Source organism: Elephas maximus, chromosome 3 (genome assembly GCF_024166365.1).
Source record: "Elephas maximus indicus isolate mEleMax1 chromosome 3, mEleMax1 primary haplotype, whole genome shotgun sequence".
Classification (NCBI taxonomy): Eukaryota; Metazoa; Chordata; class Mammalia; order Proboscidea; family Elephantidae; genus Elephas; species Elephas maximus.
The window spans coordinates 210,959,509-210,981,728 of record NC_064821.1 but is presented as its reverse complement, the minus strand read 5'-3'; the positions used below and the strand labels follow the sequence as shown (position 1 = coordinate 210,981,728).

General features: G+C 38.6%; 1 protein-coding gene across 8 annotated transcripts in view; it reads left to right on the top strand.

Annotated features, from left to right (window-relative positions):
- The window catches only part of DNM3 (dynamin 3), a 735,481-nt gene that overhangs the window by 585,563 nt on the left and 127,698 nt on the right, over positions 1 to 22,220 (top strand). For 7 of the 8 annotated variants that reach the window (XM_049881209.1, XM_049881210.1, XM_049881207.1 and 4 more), the window contains one exon: positions 6,430 to 6,541. In XM_049881209.1, coding sequence (XP_049737166.1) covers positions 6,430 to 6,541 — 112 coding nt within the window. Of the gene's footprint in view, positions 1 to 6,429; positions 6,542 to 22,220 lie in introns of those variants that run through there. The other variant, XR_007516879.1, reaches the window with a different exon arrangement.

Here is a 22,220-nt window from a genome sequence, read left to right as displayed (position 1 = left end):
TCTGGCACGAGTGCCATTTTCTAACATGAGGTAGGAAGAGAAGCTTTGAGAATAAATTAAGATTTTGAAAGTGGAAATAATCAAGGTGGCCACTGGAGCTTAGCGGTAAGTGTGGCATTTGTGAGTGGCCAGCTCATCCATGGTACTGAATGCAAGAACTCCATAGATAGTAATCCTTGTAGAAAAGTCTCCTGGGAGAAACATGAGGATGTCAGAAGAGATGGGACCCAGAGTAGCTGACGGGTTGGCCTTTCATTGTACAAGGAAAAGGCAGTCTGGTTGCAGAGGCATGTAGGCTGGTGGATTTGGGAGAAGGACGATAGAGCGTTCTCATCTGATTGCATATATTTTCACAATGAAGTATGAAGTATCATCATCAGCTATGTGTGTGTGGGGAAGGGCTTTATTGGAGATTTGAGAAAAGAAAATGTATGAAATTATCTGGTACAGTGGGAAGTAATCATCTGGTACAGAATTATAGCAGGGATAGCTAGAAAAGTTGGGTGCCTATTTGATATTTTTAGTTACAAATGTGAAGCATCATTGTGTGGCTTTTCTCTTGCATCGTTTAGCAACTTGGATGCAGGAAAGCAGAGTAGGGAAATAATCAGATTGTAGTTTTCTTAGGTAGATGAAATAGTGGAGGAAAAGACAGGAAAGGAGGTTGAGGTTTGCAAGGTAGTGGTTGTAGTGGTAAACAGGGTGTACATAGAAGTGAGAAAATAAGGACCATAATGATGAGTGTGACCATGGTAGGATCAGCGGATCAGTAAAAATCTGCAGTGGAGGCTTTTATCCAAGAAAACAAAATGGAAATTTCAACTGACAAACATCAATGCTCTGCTATATAAACCCATAATGAGTTATAAAAAGATATTCATACTTTCTAAGAAAGGAAATCAGTGTTCAATAGGAACTTGCTTTGAATCTTGAAACACAAGTTAAACCAAACTTTACTTTTGATGGAATTAACTATAAATACTATATTTAGGCTTGGTAAAGTCTTTTAGAGTATCCATGAGGGGAAATAGAGAAATATGACTTGATAGTACATATATGATGGATTTATAACTAGACCTGAAGTGTTATTGTTGGTACCCAATGGGTGTCAGTTAATAGAACTAACCAGATGAAACTTAATAATGCTAAATGTAAATTTTACTGTTATGTTTTAAAAAGTCTGGCTGCATTCAGTAGAGGAGAGGCCTAGTTTTATGGGAGGTAAAGTGCAATGGACCTAAAGACAGTGATTATAAAGCATTATACTGATTTCTGTATTATGTATATCTTTCCTTAAACTGAACATGGTGTTAAGTAAGATCTTCACACATAAAACCTTATTTAATCCTCACAGTAAGCCAAGGCAGATAGTGTTATTATTCCCATTTTATAGATGAGTAAGCTGAGACTCAGAGGTGGTGTCTTACCCAGTGTCATCTAAGAAAATACATGGAATGGGCTGAATTTCCACCAGGAATGTCTGGCTCAAGGAGCCCTGATGCTGGAACGGTTAAGTGCTCAGCTGCTAACTGAAAGGTTAGCAGTTTGAAGCCACCCAGACCTGTCAATCTGCTCCTGTAAAGAGTACAGCCCAGAAAACCCTGTGAGGCAGTTCTGGTCCGTCACAAGGGGTTGCCACGGGTCAAAATAGATTTGATGGCACCTGACAAAAGCAACATATCTGATTCAAGAGCTCAAGGTCTTTACTGTATTCTACTTACTGCTCAGCCCGGCAGGCCAAAAAGCTCATAAAAAAATAGCTTACGTTAGTAAAAGTTTACTGTCCAGAAAGCAGGCAGAAAATTCCACTTTCCTTGGTAACACTGCACCTGAAGATTTGTGTTCAGTTCCTGGGATCTCATTTTCTGAAAATCCTTTCAGAAATGAGCAAATTCACAGGAGGGCAAGAAGGATACTGGCTTATCTAGAAACCTCTTCATATGAGAAATGTCTGAAAAAATTGGCAAGACTGTTGGCTTGGAGACCAGAAGACTTGAGGAACTCATAATATCTGGTCTCAGACGTATAAAGCACCATCATGAGGTAAGGGGATTAAATGTCATATGTGTAACTCCCAAAGGCATTCTTGGGACATATGAATGAAAGTTACACATGTAATCAAAACACGGGCTTATCATAGGGTCTTGTTCTCTTCACTGCAACACTTGAAAGAAAACCTTTTACCTATGGGATAAAATTTCTCAGGCTTCTTTTTAGCTTTGAAACGACTTTTACTTCTTCAAACTTTAAAACACATGGGTCAGCTTGGTTTCATAGTGAAATCGTTCAGAAGCTCATATCTGCATGATTGCAGCTGAAATAGACTAAACAAACAAAAAGAATGCAGTCAGTACAAGTCGTTGTGGGTTATCTATACAGCAACAGCGTGGGGTGAGAAGCTGGGGGCTGCGCTCACAGAATTTCTAAGACTTGCAGTCAATCTGCACAGCTCAGTGTTTTAGACTTGCATCCAACTCTCCGTGGATTTCCAGACAGCCTAAAATGACGGTTTCAAAAATGGGCAAAAATAAAGTACCAAAGCCACCGGAAGCCTTTGACCCTCTTCTAATGTTTCAACCAGATAATTATTTTCCTTCTCAAGAATTTGGCTATCCTTTGAGGGGGGGGAAAAAATCAAGATTTTCCATGTGAAGAGCCCCTGAAAGAAAATACTCTGGAGAAAGGTCAATGAGAATGGGCCAAAGCTGAATTCTTCGGATCTGCTTAGAGAATGTGGAAAGTCTGCGCCCTCTTCACTCTTCTGGATTGCCAGCTGGCAAAGAGCTCCCATAGCATTTGCGCAGCTTTGCCTTCCCCATGCATTTACATCTTAAAGGATACTCGCCCCGTTCAGCGGTCGTTGTTGTTAGGTGCCCTTCAGTTGATTCCGACTCAGAGTGACCCTGTGTACAACAGAACGAAACACTGCCTGGTCCTGTGCCAGCCTCATAATCATTGCTATGTTTGAGCCCATCGTTGCAACCACTGTGTCAGTCTATCTTGTTGAGGGTCTTCCTCTTTTTCACTGTCCTTCTACTTTACCAAGCATCATGTCGGTCTCCAGGGACTGGTCCCTTCTGATAAGTGTTCAGTGGAAATGCCTCCAGATGGAAGCCTAAGTAGTAGCTAAGAGCTACGATAAAGAGGTAACTAGTTAATTAAAAACTGATAAATTTCAATTTTGTCAAGATAATTCATGACCCTTTCTGCTCTGTCACAAAGATATGACCTTTCGAATTTTCTGGTAATAAACTTACATGCAGAGAGAATATATTCCCTTTAAAAATGTCCCACTTTTAACTAAAATTACTCATTCTGCTTGTTGAGATTTGTCCCTTCAATCTTTTATATTTTAGGTTTTCTGGAGAAATTTAAGGATGAGTCAAAAATTATAAAGGTGGCTTCGAAAATAAATATTATCCAAGTGCATTCAACTGTTGATTCATTCAACAAATATTTGTTTCACAGAGGCCATATGCCAAGCACTGTGGTAGGTATGGGCTCTGCCATTTATTAACTGTGTGATTCCTGGAAGGTCACAATCTCCCTGAGCCTCAGTTTCCTCATTTGTTAAACAGCTCTATTACCAACTCTACAGATTACATGAAATGATTTTATTTTAAGAAGGCAGATAGTTAGGAGTCTTTTACCCTCCTCTGTCCATTGCTGCATCCAGTCATATACAAAAGAGATGGGAAATCCAAAAACAACTGGAAAGTAGTGATGACCGTTAGCTATTTGCAAGACTTATTGAGGAGCAAACTGGATGAAAAACTACCAGTGACCAGTGCATGTTTTAGCATAAGTAAAAAAAAAAAAAAAATGGGGCTAAGCAGAAAGTCAACAAAAAGAAACTTTGACTCATCCTAGCTACATCCATGTGAAAAATGTAGAGACTGCACCAGGGAATCCAGGGAGCAAGCCGCTCTCTGTTGTAGAGCTAATTCAAAAATGAATTGAAGTAAGAACGTACAAATGGGAAAGTCTAGGTGGAAAATGCCTGATGATTAACACTGATTGAAGGAAAACATAGAGGGTTTCATCTAAATAATTGTTTAAATGTAACAAAATCGAATACAATACAAAGAAAAGGAGACTCTTGAAAGATATGTGAAAACACTAATTCAGAAATAATCCAGAAGAATATTTCTAGACAGATTAGCAAATGTCATGAAATGCAGTAGCAGAAAGCAAAAGCTGCTGAATTTCTCAAGAAGCAAGGAGTTATTATTTTACTCCTAAATTTCATATATACAAACATGAGTTCAAGAATGACTTGAAACACTTCATCAATTCACCTGTAGAACTGAAACCCCTGGAAAAGATAGCAAAAGAGGCAGTTCATTTCTAATGGCATAAACAAAAGAAACAGTAAACAGCATTTTTTTTTTTTAAAAAAAAAGAATGTATCAAAGTGGCAAAACTAAGACCAAGCACACAGCTATAGCAAGAAACAAGCGTGATTTAAAATCACAGGTGATGATTTTCATATTGGGATAAAAAAAAAAAATACTATGTTGTTGATAATTATAATATATGAGTCTTTTAAAAAAATAAATGGATAAAAGTAAGAAAGTCAAAGATATGTCAGGCAAATGCAAATTTTAAAAAAGTGAGACGCCATCGCAATAATACTGCCCCCCAAATATGATGAAATTATTATAAAAGAAGATAATGTCTATAAACATATAAAGATGTGCAATCTCCTCAGGGAGTAAAAATATTAAAGCATTGCTGAAGAATCACTTTAAAATTATAAATTTAGCAGAAGTGTTTTAAGATGTTATTCAGTGTTTTTTGTGGTTTAATGTAATTCACTATTCACCCACATACGAATAAGTATTTATCGAACACCTGCTAGTACTAGTCGCTCTGTAAGACCCTAGTAGCAGAGCGCTATCAAGTCTGTTCATCCAGACATGCCTTTTCCATTTACTAAGATTCTGTGTCAGGCTATTTAATAAGATTTTATAATTGTCTTGTTTTGTAAAATTTATTCCTCTATATTTTATAGGTTTTGCTCCTAAGGTGAATGGAATATTTTTCCATTTCTAAGTTATCGGTAGTATTGAGAAAAACCATTAAATTTTGTATATTTTGTATATTTGTAAATTTTGTATAAATCTCGTAGCTAATGCTAGCTCCTTTTAAGCAAAGTTTTCTTTATTAATTCTAGTAGTGTTTTTAAAAGCCACTTGGATTTTCTAGTTCTTCCTTAGTTAATTTTGGTAATTTATGTTTTTAAGGAAATTATAAATTTCCTCTAGGTTCTTAGGTTTTTTTTGATAATACTTGTTTTTTATCAGTCTCCTCTCTATTTGTGGTTATGAATCCCTTCTCATTAGTGATCTTCTATATGTTTGTTCTTTCCTGTCTTCCCCCTTAATTAGGATTTTAAGTGGTTTATCTGTTCCTAAGGGGAAAATACTTGCGGATGTGCTTATCTTTTATGTTATTTTTGTATTTTCTGTGTCATTAATTTTGCCTTTTATCTGTATTAATTCCCTCTTCTTGGTTTATTTTGATTTTTATTACCTTTTCATAATTTCTCTAAATGAATATTGAGCATTTTTTCTTTTTTCTATAAATGAACATATTTAACTAAGGCCATAAATTTTCCTAGGAACACAGCCTTTGCAGTGCTCCATTAGCTGCCTAGGGAGTGTTTATATTTTTATTGCTTTCTAAACAATTTATCATTTTGATTTTGGTTTTTCCTGTGATACAAAGGTTATCTAGGAGTATGTTTCTTAAGTGTTTTTTGGCAGTCTCTTTTTTAGAAATTCATTTCTAATTTTTTTAGGGGGGTGGGCTCAAAGAATGTGGCCTGTAAAATCTCTCCCTTTAAAAGTTGGTTGGTGTTGCTATTGTGTGTGTGTATGTATGTAGGTCCAAATGTATGACAGATTTTGTAAATGTTTTGTGAATACTGAAAAAAAAAAAAATTTATTCAAGACACGTATCTCCTCTACATGTTTTCAAATTTTTGTACACTTCATTTGTCCAATTTGAAAAGACTTATGTTTTTTTTATGTTAAGATTTCTGTCTACATTGTATTTTATCAAGTTCACCTTGGATTTTTAGTAGCATTTTGTTATTGTTGTTGTTTACTATGTTGTTTGGTGCAGAGAGGCTTATGAGTATTTTCTGTTCTTCCTAATATTATATAATATTTCTTTTTATCCTACTTAGTGCTTTTAAATGGTTTATCCTGATGTTAATTCCACCTCATCTCATATTTTTATTTCTTTGTTTTGCACTTGTCTAGTATCTCTTTAAGGAGCCCTGTGGCACAGTAGTTAAATACTTGGCTGCTAAATGAAAGGCTGGTGGTTCCAACCCACCAGCAACTCTGCAGGAGAAAGATGTGGCAGCCTGCTTGAATTTGGTTCAAAACTAAGAGCATGGCTTTCTTTTTTTTACCCCAGAAATGTATACAAAGACTATCGCTTCCTTGAGCTGGCGTGCGACTCGCAGGAGGATGTAGACAGCTGGAAGGCGTCTCTACTAAGAGCTGGGGTCTATCCCGACAAATCTTTAGTAAGTTGAATGGATCTCTTATTTTTAAATTATTATTAACCATATTTAAGAAAATACCTTAACCATATTCTGGACAAACAAGCGCTCTATTGACTTAATTAATTTGGCACAGTTTTAATGTATACTTTGCTTACATTTCTTTTTCTCCGTTAGATTTCTGTTTAAGAAGTAAACAGTATACTTGTTAAAGAAAAAAAAAAGTCATACTCTGCCATAAAACATGATATATGTGATGTCAGACCAAAAGAGAGCTTTTTGGTTTTTTAAATTTTCCTTTATATGCTGTCCCACAGTTGTTATGGCATTAAGACAAGCAGTCTGCAACACTCATGTTATATACATCACCAGCATATATGTCATGGGATACATATCATCAATCATGAGAGCACCAATATTTCACATTCTTAAAAATGTGCTTATTCCCATTTTTAAAAAATCTGCTTTTTTTTCTGTCTGTATTACCTTTATCCATAGCTATATCTATATTTAAACTCTGGTTACTGTCATCATGAGTGTGAAAGAACAAAAAAATATAAATTATATTGCTATCCCCACTTATACTTATCTTTATTAATATACTTCAAGTGTCTTGGAGACACTTCTCTAATTCCAGTTAATAAACAGACCTTCTCTTTGTGTTCTTTGGAAAATGTAATATTACACAGACTGGTCTGAATTTAAACTTTAGAAGAAACACCCCACAAATGTATACACACCATTAAGCAGGCTCTGCTGATGAGTGGCTTCTCCCCAAGAGCTTGTACTATCCAAGTTTTTCCCCAGAAATACAAGTCCTGAGACTGAGCCTTGGCAATTTGGTCCATCTTGACCCTCGCAGTACTTGCTTGGTTCTAGATAAGTTCATGGAACTGACCATGCATAAGTTGATCGTTTCTAGGCGAAACACTGGGATAGAGTCCTTTCAAGAGAAAGTATGAGACGGGTGCAGTGTAAGATACTTGAAGCATCTCTGGGGCAATTTCAAACCTGACCACATCCCTGGGGTTACACTGGAATTTAACAGAGTTCCAGGAATAAAGGATTGAGGATTTGTGCCTAAATGGTCTCCTCATTTCTGTTATTGTAGCTCACTTATAGACCCCTTAACCCCTTCTCAACCTAGACCTGTCTGGTTAGTGCCTAAAACAATAAACCCTTTCATATACCCTGGGCCCTACAAATGGGAGTTAGTACTTTTCTTGGTGATACCCAAGTTCAGAAGTACCTATATACGATTTTCTTTGTTATTGTCCAGTTTTTCTCCTGTTGCATGCATACATATTTGCATAGATATGTACCACACTAAAGACTACCTATGACAAGTCATTTAAAAACCGGAGTACTATTTTTATTTTTGTCATCAGTTATAATCATTACCTACTACTTTTTTTTTTTTTTACTACACGTCCCTATCCATTGATGGTAGTGTGTATAATTTCACAATATTACGTGTTTTAAAATTCACGTAGCCTTACTTTTGCATTCATTTGTTCCACAAAAACCTGTTGAGCGTGTGCTTTTTGCCAGGCACTGTTCTACGCGGTAATGAGACAGAGATGAACAATCAAGTTCCGCCCTCATGGAGCAGATAATAAATGAGTGAATAAGTAACTATTAATTGTGTAATTTTATAAGAGGTAATGGTAAGTTCTACAAAAAAAAAAGTAAGTTAAAGGGACAGAGTGAGAGTGAGGAATGCGGGGGAGTGCTATTTTATAAATGTGGTCAGGGAAGTCCCCTTTGAAGAGCAGATATTTGAATCGACTACTCAAGGAGCTCTGGTGGCACAGTGGTTAAAGAGCTCAGCTGCTAACCGAAAAATCAGCAGTTCACCCACCAGTTGCTCAGTGGGAGAAAGATGTGGCAGTCTGCTCCATTAAAGATCACAGCCTCGGAAAGCCTACGGAGCAGTTCTTCCCTGTCCTGTGGGGTGGCTAGCAGTTGGAATTGTCTCAATGGCACACAACAACAATGCCAGGAAGAGAGAGAGTGAATGACAAGAAGGTCTGAAGGAGAGTATTCTTGGCAGAGGAATAGAAATGAAAAGCCTGCTTAGCGTCTTAGAGGATAGCAAGAAGGTCAGTGTGTCTGGAACACAGTAAAGGAAGAGAAAAGTGTTGCCAAGAGGGTGGTCAGGAGCCCTTTGAAAGAAATGGTGAGCATTTGGGATTTTATTCTGAGTGAGATAGAAAGCCACTAGAGGGTTTTGAGCCACATAATGGCATGATGAGATTTACCTTTTTAAAAGGTTGTTATGGCTACATTATGACAAGCAGTACGACATGGGCGTTCAAGCAAAGGTTCTTTGTCAAACTAACCCACTGAGTTTGTTCAGACTCACAGCGACCTTACGGGACAGAGCAGAACTGCCCCATAGGGTTTACTGAAGCTTTAATCTTTACAAAAGCAGACTGCCATGTCTTTCTCCCACGGAAGAGTTAGTAGGTTGCAATCTCCAACCTTTCGGTTAGCACTCGAGCGCTTACCCACTACTCCACGAGGGCTCCTTAGTGTCAAACTCCAAAAAACTAAACCCACTGCCCTCGAGTCCATCCTGACTCATATTGACCCTATAGAACAGAGTAGAACTGCCCCACAGAATTTCCAAGGAGCACCTGGAAGATTCGAACTGCCAACCTCTTGGTTAGCACCTGTAGCACTTAACCACTATGCCACCAGGGTTTGCAGTGTCAAACTAGCTAGATTTAAATGCCAGATGCTCACATACAGGTTGTGGGATCTTGGGAAGATTGGCTACCCTGTTGGCATTTCAAACTTCTCCTTTCTGGAATGAAGATAACAATAGTCCCTACGTCATAGACATCGGGTTGAATGAGATAATGGAGGAAAAGCACTCAAGAGGGTGGGCCTGAGTGAGCACTCTATTTTTATTTATAATAATTATTATGTAATTACTGTCACAGAGCTGCTTTCATTAACAAGTAGGAGAGGGAAGAAACAATGTGGATATTAAAATATAGCCTAATGAGATCATAAATACTTTACTTCCTATCTTCCAAATTTGCTTGATTATATATATTTAATATATATATATAATATATTGACTTATCTATCCATATCTTCATTATTGCCATGATTTTATAGATGAAACCTATTGTAAATATGCTAAATAACGTTACCATTTAAAGAAATTACAGGCATACCTTGGAAATATTGCAGGTTCAGTTCCAGACCACTGCAATGAAGTGAATGTCACAATAAAGAGAATCACACAAATTTTTTGGTTTCCCAGTGCACATAAAAGTTACGTTTACACTATACTGTACTCTATTAAGTGTTCGATACCATTATGTCTAAAAAAAAAAAAAATGTACATACCTTAAAAATACTTTATTGCTAAAAAATGCTAACCATCATCTGAGCCTTCAGTGAGTCATAATCTTTTTGCTGGTGGAGGGTCTTGCCCCGATGTTGATGGCTGCTGACGAATCAGGGTGGTGGTTGCTGAAGGTTGGAGTGGCTGTGGCAATTTCTTAAAATAAGCCAACAATAAAGTTTGCTGCATCAATTGACTCTTCCATTCACAGAAGATTTCTCTGTAACATGTGATGTTGTTTTATAGCATTTTAGCTACAGTAGAACTTCTTTCAAAATTGGAGTCAGTCCTCTCAAACCCTGCCACTGCTTTATCAACTAAGTTTATGTAATATTCTAAATTCTTTGTTGTCGTTTCAACAATGTTCACAGCATCTTCACCAGGAGTAGATTCCATCTCAAGTACAACTTTCTCTGCTCAGCCATAAGAAGCAACTCCTCATCAGTTAAAGTTTTACCATGAGATTGCAGCAATTCAGTCACATCTTCAGGCTCCACTTCTAATTCTAGTTCTCTTGCGGTTCCCACCACATCTGCAGTTACTTCCTCCACTCAAAGTCAACCATGAGGGTTGGAATCAACTACTTCCAAATTCCTGTTAATGTTGATATTTTGACCTCCTCCCATGAATTGCAAATGTTCTTAATGTCATCTAGAATTGTGAGTCCTTTCCAGGTTTTCAATTTACTTTGCCCAGATCCATCAGAGGACTCACTATCTATGGCAGCTATAGCCTTACAAAATGTATTTCTTAAATAATAAGACTTGAAATTCAAGATTACTCCTTAATCAATGGGCTACAGAATGGTTATTGTGTTAGGCAGGCATGAAAACAACGTTAATCTCCTTATACATCTCTATAGTATATGTGAATATACCATGGACTGTCAAAAGAACCATCAAATCTGTCTTGGAAGAAGTACAGCCAGAATGCTTCTTAGAAGCAAGGATAGCGAGACTTCGTCTCACATACTTGGTACATGTTATCAGGGGTGATCAGCCCCTAGAGAAGGACATCGTGCTTGGTAAAGTAGAGAGTCAGCAAAAAAGAGGAAGATCCTCAACGAGATGGATTGACACAGTGGCTACAACAATGGGCTCAAGCATCAACGACTGGGAGGGTGGTATAGAACAGGGCAGTGTTTCATTCTACTGTACATAGCAGTGCTTTGAGTCAGAACTAATTTAAGGACACCTAACAACAACAACAACAACACATCTCCATCAGAGTTTTTGGGTGACCAGGTACATTGTCAATGAACAGTAATATTCTGAAAAGGAATCTTTTTTCTGAGCAGTAGTTCTCAACAGTGGGCTTAAAATATTCAGTAAACCGTGTTGTAAACAGATGTGCTGTCATCCAGGCTTTGTTGTCCTATTTATAGAGCACAGGCAGAGTAGATTTAACATAATTCTTAAGGACCCCAGGATTTTCAGAATGGTAAAGGAACATTGGCTTCAACTTAAAGTCACCAGCTGCGTTAGCCCCTAACAAGAGAGTCAGCTTGTCCTTTGAAGCTTTGAAGCCAGGCATCGTCTTCTCCTCTCTAGCTACGGAAGTCCTAGATGGCATCTTCTTCCAATATTAAGGCTGTTTCATCTACCCTGAAAACCTGCTGTTTAGTGTGGCCCCTTCATCAGTTATCTTGGCTGGATCTTCTGGGTAACCTGCCGCAACTTCTACATCCGCACTTGCCGCTTTGCCCTGAACTTTTATGTTATGGGGACAGCTTCTTTCCTTAAACCTTATGAGCCAACCTCTGCTAGTTTCAAACGTTTCTTCTTCAGCTTCCTTACCTCTCTCAGCCTTTACAGAATTGAAGAGAGTTAGGGCCTTGCTCTGGATTAGGCTTTGCCTTAAAGGAATTTTGTGGCTGGTTTGATATTCTATCCAGACCACGCAAACTTGCTCATATCAGCAGTAAGGCTGTCTCGCTCTCTTATCATTCATGTGTTCACTGGAGTAGCAGCTTTAATTCCCTTCAAGAACTTTTTCTTTGCATTCACAGCTTGGCTAACTGTTTGGCACAAGAGGCCTAGCTTTCATCCTATCTTGGCTTTTGACATGCCTTCCTCACTAAGTGTAATCGTTTTTAGTTTTGACTTAAAGTGAGAGACCTTCGACTCTTCCTTTCACTTGAACACTTAGAGGCCGTTGTAGAGCTATTAACTGGCCTAATTTCAGTATTGTTGTGTCTGAGAGAACAGGGAGGCCTTGAGGAAGGGAGAGAGACAGGGGAGCAGCCGGTCGGTGGAGCAATCAGAACACACATAACATTTATTGATTAAGTTCGCCATCTCATATGGGCGTGATTCGTGACTCCCCAAAACAATTACAATAGTAATATGAACTATCACTGACCACAGATCACCATCACAGATGTAATAATAATGGGAAAGTTTAAAATATTTTGAGAATTACCAAATTGTGACACAGAGACATGAAGTGAGCACATGCTGTTGGAAAAATAGCACCAGTAGGCTTGCTCAACTCAGGGTTGCCACAAACCTTCCATCTGTAAAAAGGCAGCATCTTAGAAGTGCAGTAAAACGAGGTGTGCCTGTATGTGACGCACTAGCTTTGCCAGGAGGGAAACAGTCTTGGAAAAGCAACATTACCCATCCCCAGTGAACTGTTGCCATAAAGCTGAGTTTTCATGTGTCCATAGCTCTACACAAAGAAGATACTCAAAAATATTTACTGTTTTTTAATCAGAATACTCAATTTTAAACAAATCTGGAGATTCCTACATAATGTGTTTTGATTCTTTTCATATCATTTTTATAAATATGTATTTGGTATGGTTGCTTGGAAAATCAAGACAAAGGCTTTTGGGTTTTTTTTTTTTTAATACGTACCAAGGAAAAGATAGGAAATTAAACTTGACAGTGTGCCATCAATGTCATTTTTCTCAGCTTTCATCATAAACTATATTTCTTATGCACTATATTTTTTTTCTTATAAATTCTCTAGTCATATTATAGGATTGCTTTGTTTCAGATGTTTAAATGACAGCTAACAACTGAAATCAATCTAAGTAGAATGCTTACCTAAAGATTTCTTTTGGGGAGTAGGATACTTTCAGGTACAGTTATTCCCAATCTAGAAAGATTTGATAAAGAACTCAGATTAACCTAATAACAGTGATGTCTCTACCTAAGTAAATCTTCAGGACTTCTGAATAGTGTATCATTTTGCTTTTATACCAATAAGCCATTAAGTTGATACCAAATCAGTCAATGGCTACCTTAATAATTAAACATTTATGTGTCACACATAGATATAAGTCTGGAGTCAGAAAGTACAATTTTCGGCACAAGATACCTCTGTTTTGACCAGAAAAATTTTCTAAGTATTTTTTTTTTTTTAATTGTGTAAGTTTGACTTCATTTAGATGGATAGCTAGCATACAAACTTGAATGCAATGGTGTTTTGAACGAACTTTTTTTTTCTCTACTAACGTACTATATCCACACATTTTTATAACATGCTTTTCCCACCATATTTTATTTCCTCATCTTCACATGATGGAAGTTTGTATGTTAATCACATCAGAATGTTTCCCTACCCTGTTTCTCTGCCTCTTAAGTCATTTCTCTTGGGGTTTCCTACAAAAAAGTTTTTTCTTTACCTCTCTTCTGCCACTTTTTCCTCCCTCTCTTCTTTCTCTTCATCTATCACTTATGGTAGATACTAGAGATTCAAATTTTTTTTTAATATGTAATTCTTACTTTATAGGAGTCCCAAGTCCATGAAAGAGAAAGATGCAAATATAATACACTGCAATAAGAACTACAGTGGGTATCTGCAGAATACAACAGCCAGCAATATTTTGCTGTTTTCATCTATTTTCCCAGGCACATTTTCTGATTACCTTCACTCCCTTCATTTTTCTGAACCCTAAGAAAAATGTAGAACTCTTATCTGAGTAGTAGCACGTGGCCTTAAAATTGAAATGAGGAGTCCTGCATTCATGTTCCCACTGTGCTGCTGACTTAATCAGGAATTTACACGTAACCCATCTGAGCCACAGATTTAGCATTCTACCAGTCACCTGATATTTCTGAGCAGCCACAGTGTTTTAAAAATATATTTAAGCCTAAATTTGGGTATAACAGAATTTCACTTCTTTATTTCAATTTCTTTTGGCCACTAACTTGAAGTTATAACCTCTATAAAGTTTTGGAGGAGCCCTGGTTGCACAACATTGGGCTGGTAAACCACGGGAGAAGGATGTGGCAGTCTGCCCCTGTAAAGACTACCGCTTTGGAAACCCTAGGGGCAGCTCTACTCTGCCCTATAGGGCCGCTATGAGCCAGAAGGGTTTTTCGGATAAAGTTTTACATTGTTAAATAACTATATAAGATTTTATACAGTTTTAAAATAAAGATATTTCTATTGAAATTAATATTATTTTCATTGATGATACTGAGATACAATTAAAGTGTGTGTGTGTGTGTGTGTGTGTGTGTGTAGCTAGAGGCTAAATTAAAGAACCATTAAAATGATTATTTTACTGACACATGTGAATAAATTTTTCTTACAAATGTGAATACAAATGAATATCTAAAGCCTGGTTTTTCTGACACAGTTCTGTTGCCTTACAATATGACTCAATTATACATAAACATTAAGGAGCTCTAATCTTTGAAAAAATGTGTGCAGTGAAATGAGAGAGACTTTGAGTCAGATCCACCCACATTTTAATCCCAGCCCAACCGTTTATTAACTGCATGGTTTGGGCAGCTTCTCTACGCTCAAAATAATAGTGCCTTCCTCAGAGCGATTTTATAAGATTAAATAAAGGCTTTTGCATACCACACCTAGCTCAGTGCCTGGAGCATGTTAAATGTGTGCAACACTTGTAGCCTTTCTTATTATTATTCAGAGTAATTCATGAAGTAATTCAAAGTGTTCATGAAGCTATAATTACCACTTGAGTAGTTCCCTTTTCTTTGGAAACAACCAGTGGGACTCATGGCATGTGAGGGAGAATTTCCCATCTGTTGGCTGAGGAAGCCAAATTGTTTAGAGGGAGTGCTTGGGGTAATGCTGCCTGAGAGAGAGGCCAGCCTCAGATTCTCTTCAGCCCTGAGTGAGGCCAGAGAGACTCTCAGGGGAAGTGAGAATTCACAAGGCTGCCTTCCATGCTGGCCTGCTGGCTAGCTGAAGGAAGCAGCCACAGACCCAGGCGTGCCCTGGAAATAAATTTGGTGTAAATTCACTTTTGCATATTGGCGCCTCAGAACGTTTTAAGAGGTTTCTACTAGGTATTATATGGGTGACACTTCCCTGTAGTATATTATTTCTTAAGAGATTAAAAATGACAGTAGAAAGTGAAACACTGTGGAGCGTCACTGTTCCTTGGAACTCAGGACTCTCCCAACCATAATTAATAGCACTGCCTTGGAGATTGAAAACATCTTAGAATGAAGTCCTTTTGGTATTTCAGAAATTCCTCCTGGATATACTCTGCCACTGAGGTTTTCCTCTGTGGTAACTAACAGAGTAAAGGGTGTCTGTATCATTCTAAGGGGAGAAGAGGAATGGCCACAGACCTCCATACATATTTGTTAATATGGGGATGGTCACTCCAATGAATTTATTCTGCAGTGTAATAATACAAGCTGTAAAACACTCACTGTTTAGCCCCACTAAGTATCACGTTATTCTTGGCATATTCAGCTGAGCGTCACGCTGCACAGGTCAATTCAGAAGAGTCTTAGTTTTTCTTCGATGGAAAACGAAGTTAAATCATTTTCAGAGATTTAAACATAAACTGCTGCCACTCAGCAGAGCAGTGAAGGGAAATATCAGGAATTTAAATTTCACCATTCATGTCTGTTAAGACTCTCTCAGAAGAGACAATGGGGAAATAATTGAACTAAAGAAGAAATGGCAAAGCCATACCACGTCCTCGGGTTGTGTGTTTCGTGTGTCAGGATTCAGGCCTCCTACTCTTGTGACATCACTGTTACCACTCCAGACAGAACTGTCTGCCCGAGTGTGGGAGCCAGGCATTCCCTAATGTGCAGAAGCACTCGGTGGAGCTCCTGAAACGTATTTAATAGATCAGAAGCCGCCCTGCTGTGGGATGCAATAAACTCTGTCTGAGGTATTTTCAGCAATATTGTGCTTCTTGGGGGAACCAGAGCTCTGTTATGCTCTAAAATAGCCTTTTACTCCTGTTCAATTCCCCGTGGGGATCTTTACTGCCTATTGAAAAGTTGGCGTATTCTTTAGCATGGACTCTTTTTCCCTTCATTCATTCTTGTACCGTTATTCATGTCTCAGATAAGCTGGTGGTATTAACGGCTATACCTATAGCAACTCACAATGCCAAGAAGCTTCTCTGCACTATTTCATCAGTGTCTTTAAATTTATGTTTACTAAATATGATGTCTGTGATGGTCTCTGGATTAGGCATTTCCAGTCGCCAATTAGCGTTGCTTTTTAAGAAACACACTTTCCGGGGATCACTGCCTCACCGCTCTCCAGAAAACGTCTGTTTGTAGCGTTTCCCCCTCCACATCCTAAATTTCAGACGGTATGCTGATCTCAGAGGGCCCTTCCTCCCCCTGTTCTCAGCCGCCTCCACAGATGTGGACGCTTTAGCAACAGCCCTCTTCCACTCCGCGTCTGGAGAAACCCCTCCTGGGCCCCTCGTGAGAGGACTGAGATGTGTTCCCTGCCCACATCCCATCACGTCTCCCCCACAGGGTCTGACCTCGCGAGGACTTGGGCTGCCCTGGGAGTAATGAATCACTGTCGTATTTTTTTAAGCCATATGCGAGTTAAATTGTTTGATATAAATCACACTCTTGCAGCGCCAATTTGAAACAGGAGAGCCATTTGCCCTCCGACTGCCGCCGCTCTGTGTCTCTACCCAGAGTGTCGCTTTTAGAAACGACTACATTTTTGTGACTAACCTTTCCAGACCCGTTTTCTTGAATGTGGACCAGTGTTTATTTTGGCGGCTTCCCCACTATACAGCCTTTGCTTCCCCTGCCAGCCCAAGACGAAACTTGTAATTTACAGAATTGACGAACAGTACAGATGGGGGCGTGACTTCGTCTGCTCGCCCTGTCCCCCCAGACCCACCGCTCCTTTCCTCTACTCCCTTTCCCTTTTCTCTCTCTCTCTTTTTTTTTTTTTCCACCTTCTTTGAAACCAAGGATGCAGTGTTTGTTTAAAAACGCACTGGCTGATGAAATTTTCCACCACTTGGCACGTTGGAGGAGGGGCTGTTGGGGAAGGGCAAGCAGACGTACTGAAGGCTTTGCCTTTCATGCTAACAGCTCACTTATTACCGATTCAAACCTATTCTTTTTGGCCAGGTTCCCACACCCCAAGTATTCTGAGGAGAAAGAAGGGGGAGATCTCTGTCATAATTTCTCCCGTTATAAATGTAGGATCGCATTTAGCAGAGCCAGAGCCTTTGAGTTGTCTGTAGGTCTGGGTGCCCTATATGTGTGCATGGGCCATCAGGGACAAAATTACTCATTTGTGATTTTGCTCTAGTGAGAAAAACCCTCATAATTAAAAAATAAAGTCATGTTTAACGTATTTCTTTTTTTTTTTTTTTTTCTTCCTTGCGGCTACACGCACAGGGGAACAACAAAGTAAGTCCTTGGTTCTGTTGCCACTTTTCTGTCTCCCAAACCCCTCCTTTCCCGAATGTCTTCTCAAGAGTGTGCTTGTTGTGTGAGTTGAAGTGACTGCATCTGTTCCATGCACAAATGACTGGGGTGTGAAAATGTGGGGGAAACGTGTACTTGGACTACCACAATGGCTCTCCTGTTGTAACCTTTTGGGAGGGAAACATGCTGTGTTCAGGGCTGGGGCAGTTCCGAGAGGCTGATAGTGTGAGGGGAGAGATGGACACTGAAAGCGAAGATCATGAAGCTTTAATAATCTTCTGTGGAAAGACTACAACAACCTCATGCAGCTCTGTGCAGCTGAAGTTTCTGACCAAAATCAAAGCTCTCATGTTAATATGCAGTTGTGAAAATCCCACACTGGAGTCTTAAATAGAAGGATGGCTGGCTTTGTTGGCGAAACTGAAGTAGATCAGTGCTCTGACTTTGAAGGTGCCTCAAAATGGTGGAGGAGGGTGGGGTGAACTTTTGACTTGGCTTCTGTGCCCTTGATGTATTCCAGCTGGATTGAAGTAGGAACGTGTGGGGAACGGAGGGGGACAGAGATGTGTATGATAGATCTGTGAAACTAGGCAACGCACACAAGTAGTGCAAAGTATTTTAATGTCATTATAATAGATAAATAGCAGTTTAGTCTTTCTTGGGTTTGCTGGTTGGTTTAAATTTCAAGTTCAACTTTTCCAAAAGATAAGAACTACATATTACTTATATTAGTAGTGTAATAATAATGTAGTTGGGGAAAAATGCCTCAAGTTCGGCAGGAATTTTTGTGTTTGTTTTTTTTTTTCCCTTGAGTTTTCTTTGGAGAAATATTAGCACTTCATCCTACAAGGTGGCTCACTTAAAATGGGCCTTTTTCAATACAAGAGGAATTGAAAAGGATCTGTTATGTATGGGTAGGCCTACATACTTAAACCAGCTGGAATTCATCAAAATTGCTATTCATAAGCCATACATATAGAATGTAAAGCAAATGTGGGAAATCTTTTGCAGTTTAGTCTGATGGAATGTGGTATTAAGGAATAAGTTGACATCAGTGGTTGGTATTGAAAATGTGTTACTTCATAAATTTATATCTTGATTAACTGCTTATAACCCAAGTAATAATATTTAATAAAGTTAAAATAATACAAGAACTACACAAGATAGGCATTTGTGAAGGATACAAAGGGCTGAACTCAGCCCATTCACAGTATATTTTTAAAAACAGTAGGTAACTTTAAAAATTGATTTAAGATTTCTTCTACAAAGCAAAGGGTATTTCTAACTAATACTGCTTCTCTTGGAAAAAACATTTGGACAGATAATAAAAGCCCATATTTTAGTTCTTGTACCATGTAATGTGTTTCAATTCTTAAATAGTAAGTCTGACTAATCCTGGTCTCTTCCATTGCATTGGGTCTCTGCCTGGAATGTCATGTGCTGCTTGCTCTTGTTTGCTTTTTAAGAGCTCTGTGCTTGGTGGTGTAGTGGTTAAGAGCTACTGCTGCTAATCAAAAGGTCAACAGTTTGAATCCACCAGGCGCTACTTGGAAAACCTGTGGGACAGTTCTACTCTGTCTTATAGGGTCACTATGAGTCGGAATGGACTCAATGGCAACAGGTTTGGTTTGGGTTTGTTTTTTGTTTGTTTTGGTGCTTAAGTAGAGAGTCTGTGCATGCTGGAGATCAGGCGACCTGCTGCTGACGTTTTAGGGAGGTGCAAACCTTAGACCTCTCAAGGAGCAGTTGTGATTTGTCTCTTTTCACTAGTGATTCACTGATGGCTTAAAAGCATTTATGAAACTCCCCAAAGAAAACACTTCTCCATAGTGGTAGTCATCCATTTGTTGTATCTTGCTTGGTAAAGTCCTTCTGGGTAATAAAATGTTCAGTTTTAATACAGTTTACTGATTTTCAAATCATTGTAATAGAACCCACAATGAAACGAAAAAATCGTGAACTGTTACTCATTAAGGGCACATCTAGGATGATGCTGAAGGCCCTCTAGGACCTCAGAGTACCGGCATTCATCACCTGCACCGTGAGCACTGGTACACTGGGGACCTTCGGGGCCAGTAGGGTTGGTGTGTTAGGTGAAGGGTGCCAGAGAAGCAAGTGCCGGCTGTTTTGTTTTTTCATCAGAGAGTGAATGCTTCGTAGGTGCTGGTATTTATTATGCTTATGCCTTATTTTAACTGTTTACATTTTCGGTAAGTGAGAGTTTGGGCAAAATGTAATGCTAATACAGTACTTAAGAAATATGAAAAAATATGGTCAGTATACTCACAATGGACTCTGGCACAAAAGAGCCTCCTGAAATCACAAACAGTACATCTGCATGCTATTTGCCTTTAGCTTAGAATTTCAGTGAAAATGGAAAGCATTGGAATACAAGCTGTGCTGTCTCCAGAGTATGGATCTGGAGCCTTCAGAAGGAGAATAGGAGATTCTTTTCTCCCTCTCATGCTGGAATGCTTGTTCTGAGTTGTCCCCAAGGCAACATACCTGACTTGTTGCCTGCCACATGCGTAAACCAGCTATAAAATGTGACTCATTTTAGACTTGCAAAGGCTGTTTGTTTAGTACATGGCATTTTATTATTTATGTTATTAACCAGGTTCAAAGAAAATGAACCCTGCTCAATTAATGTGTCTTTAGATGATCCGGATGAAATGAATTCATCTTCCCACATATGTTAATTGTAATACACATATTATGTGCGCACACACACACACATATTTTGTGGTGTCTGTATTGACCCTATTATTCATTTTTATCAGTGACAACTAAATTGATATACTTCATCTTTCTTTAGATTATGCTTCTGGTTTGGGAGCTAATTCTCTAAAAAAAAAAAAAAAAATTCTCTAAGCTCCCGGAAAACAAGCTTCTACAATCAATGCAAATTTACATTATGAATGCATGATGGAACATAGCACCAAAGTTCACATTTCTCTTGTACTTTGTCATTTCTCCTTAAGAAGCAAAGTTTCCTTTTGTGAGGGGATCACAGTTGCTCAGAAAAATTTTCCTTCCCGTCCCATTATTTATTTTTCCCTTTGAAAATGTTTTTCTGTCGGCATAGTGACATCCTCAGTTGCTTAGGGTGGAGTGTGTTTCCTCCCTAGACGGGTCTCGCTGGACCACGGAGTCCAGATCAGGTTCCCATTAGGAAGACAGGACTCCAGGACTGCCAAGTCAGTTTGTGGATATAAATGGACATATACAGCAGGAGAAAGGGTGGTTGCTTTTGTTTGGTTGGTTGGTTTTGATTTTGTCTTTTGAACACAAATGTGAATCAGAATGTCATTTTCAGACCTGAGGCCTGCAGGTAAAAAAGTAACCTCCATGTTTTGCCCTAGAAAGAAGCCATTTTATTTCCTTCTTTAATTTGATGCCCTCTGTTGGTACGTTCTTGCTTGGAGATTCCTAGAAATTTAATAAACTATTAATTTTATTTCTCTATTTGAGACTTTGAATTTTGGTTAAACATCTTAGATGATAAATTAAGAAAATTAATGGTAGAGAAAAACTTGAAATATAGTGAATTAAATACTATAACAAGAGCTCTCAAATTTTTTAGTGATGGTGCAGAAACAGAAATACAAACTAGAAAGAATACTAGGTTCAGAAATGAGTGCTATAAAAAATTTTCAGTTATGGGGAAAAGCTACATTTAACCTCTTCCTTCATGAATCCCTTATTACTTTTGAAAAAGAGATCTACTATCACTTTACTTAACTTCGATCTTTTTAAACTCAAAGATTCTTTTATTCTAAAAGGTTGACTACACTGATTGAAGAGAAGGAACATTTGAAAAGAAGAAATAGAACAGAAATATACCAAGATAAATTTTTAAAATAACTAATTCTTTATCAAGTTCTAGTTAGGTTAAATGAAATAATTTTATACATATTAGAGGGCCTTGATATTTACACAGAGAAGGAAAAAAAAACCCAATTTAAATAAATACCTATTTTCACAAACTTTTAAAAAATACCTTGTTTAAGGTCATGGAAGCTCAGTAGACACATCCAGACTCCCTGAGGGACCAAGTTACTGGGGCTGAGTCCTGGGGACCGTGGTCTCGGGGGACATCAAGCTCAACTGGTATAACATAGTATATAAAGAAAATGTTCGACATCCTACTTTGGCGAGTAGCATCTGGGGTCTTAAAAGCTTGTGAGCAGCCATCTAAGATACCCCACTGGTCTCACCCCATCTGGAGCAAGGGAGAATGAAGAAAACTGAAGACACAAGGGAAAGATTAGTCTAAAGGACTAATGGACCACAACTACGACAGCTTCCACCAGACTAAGTCTAGCACAACTAGATGGTGCCCAGCTACCACCACCAACTGCTCTGACAGGGATCACAATAGAGGATCCCGGGGAGATGTGGAGAACATGTAGAACAAAATTCTAACTCACAAAAAAAGACCAGATGTACTGGTCTGTCAGAGACTGGAGAAACCCTGAGAGTATGGCCTCCAAACACCCATTTAGCTCAGTACTGAAGTCACTCCTGAAATTCACCCTTCAGCCAAAGATTAGACATGCCCATAAACCAAAATGAGACTAAATGCACACAACATCCCAGGGGCAGGGACGAGAAAGCAGGAGGAGACAGGAAAGCTGGTAATGGGAAACCCAAGGTAGAGAAGGAGAGAGTGTTGACGTGTCATGGGGTTGGCAGCCAATGT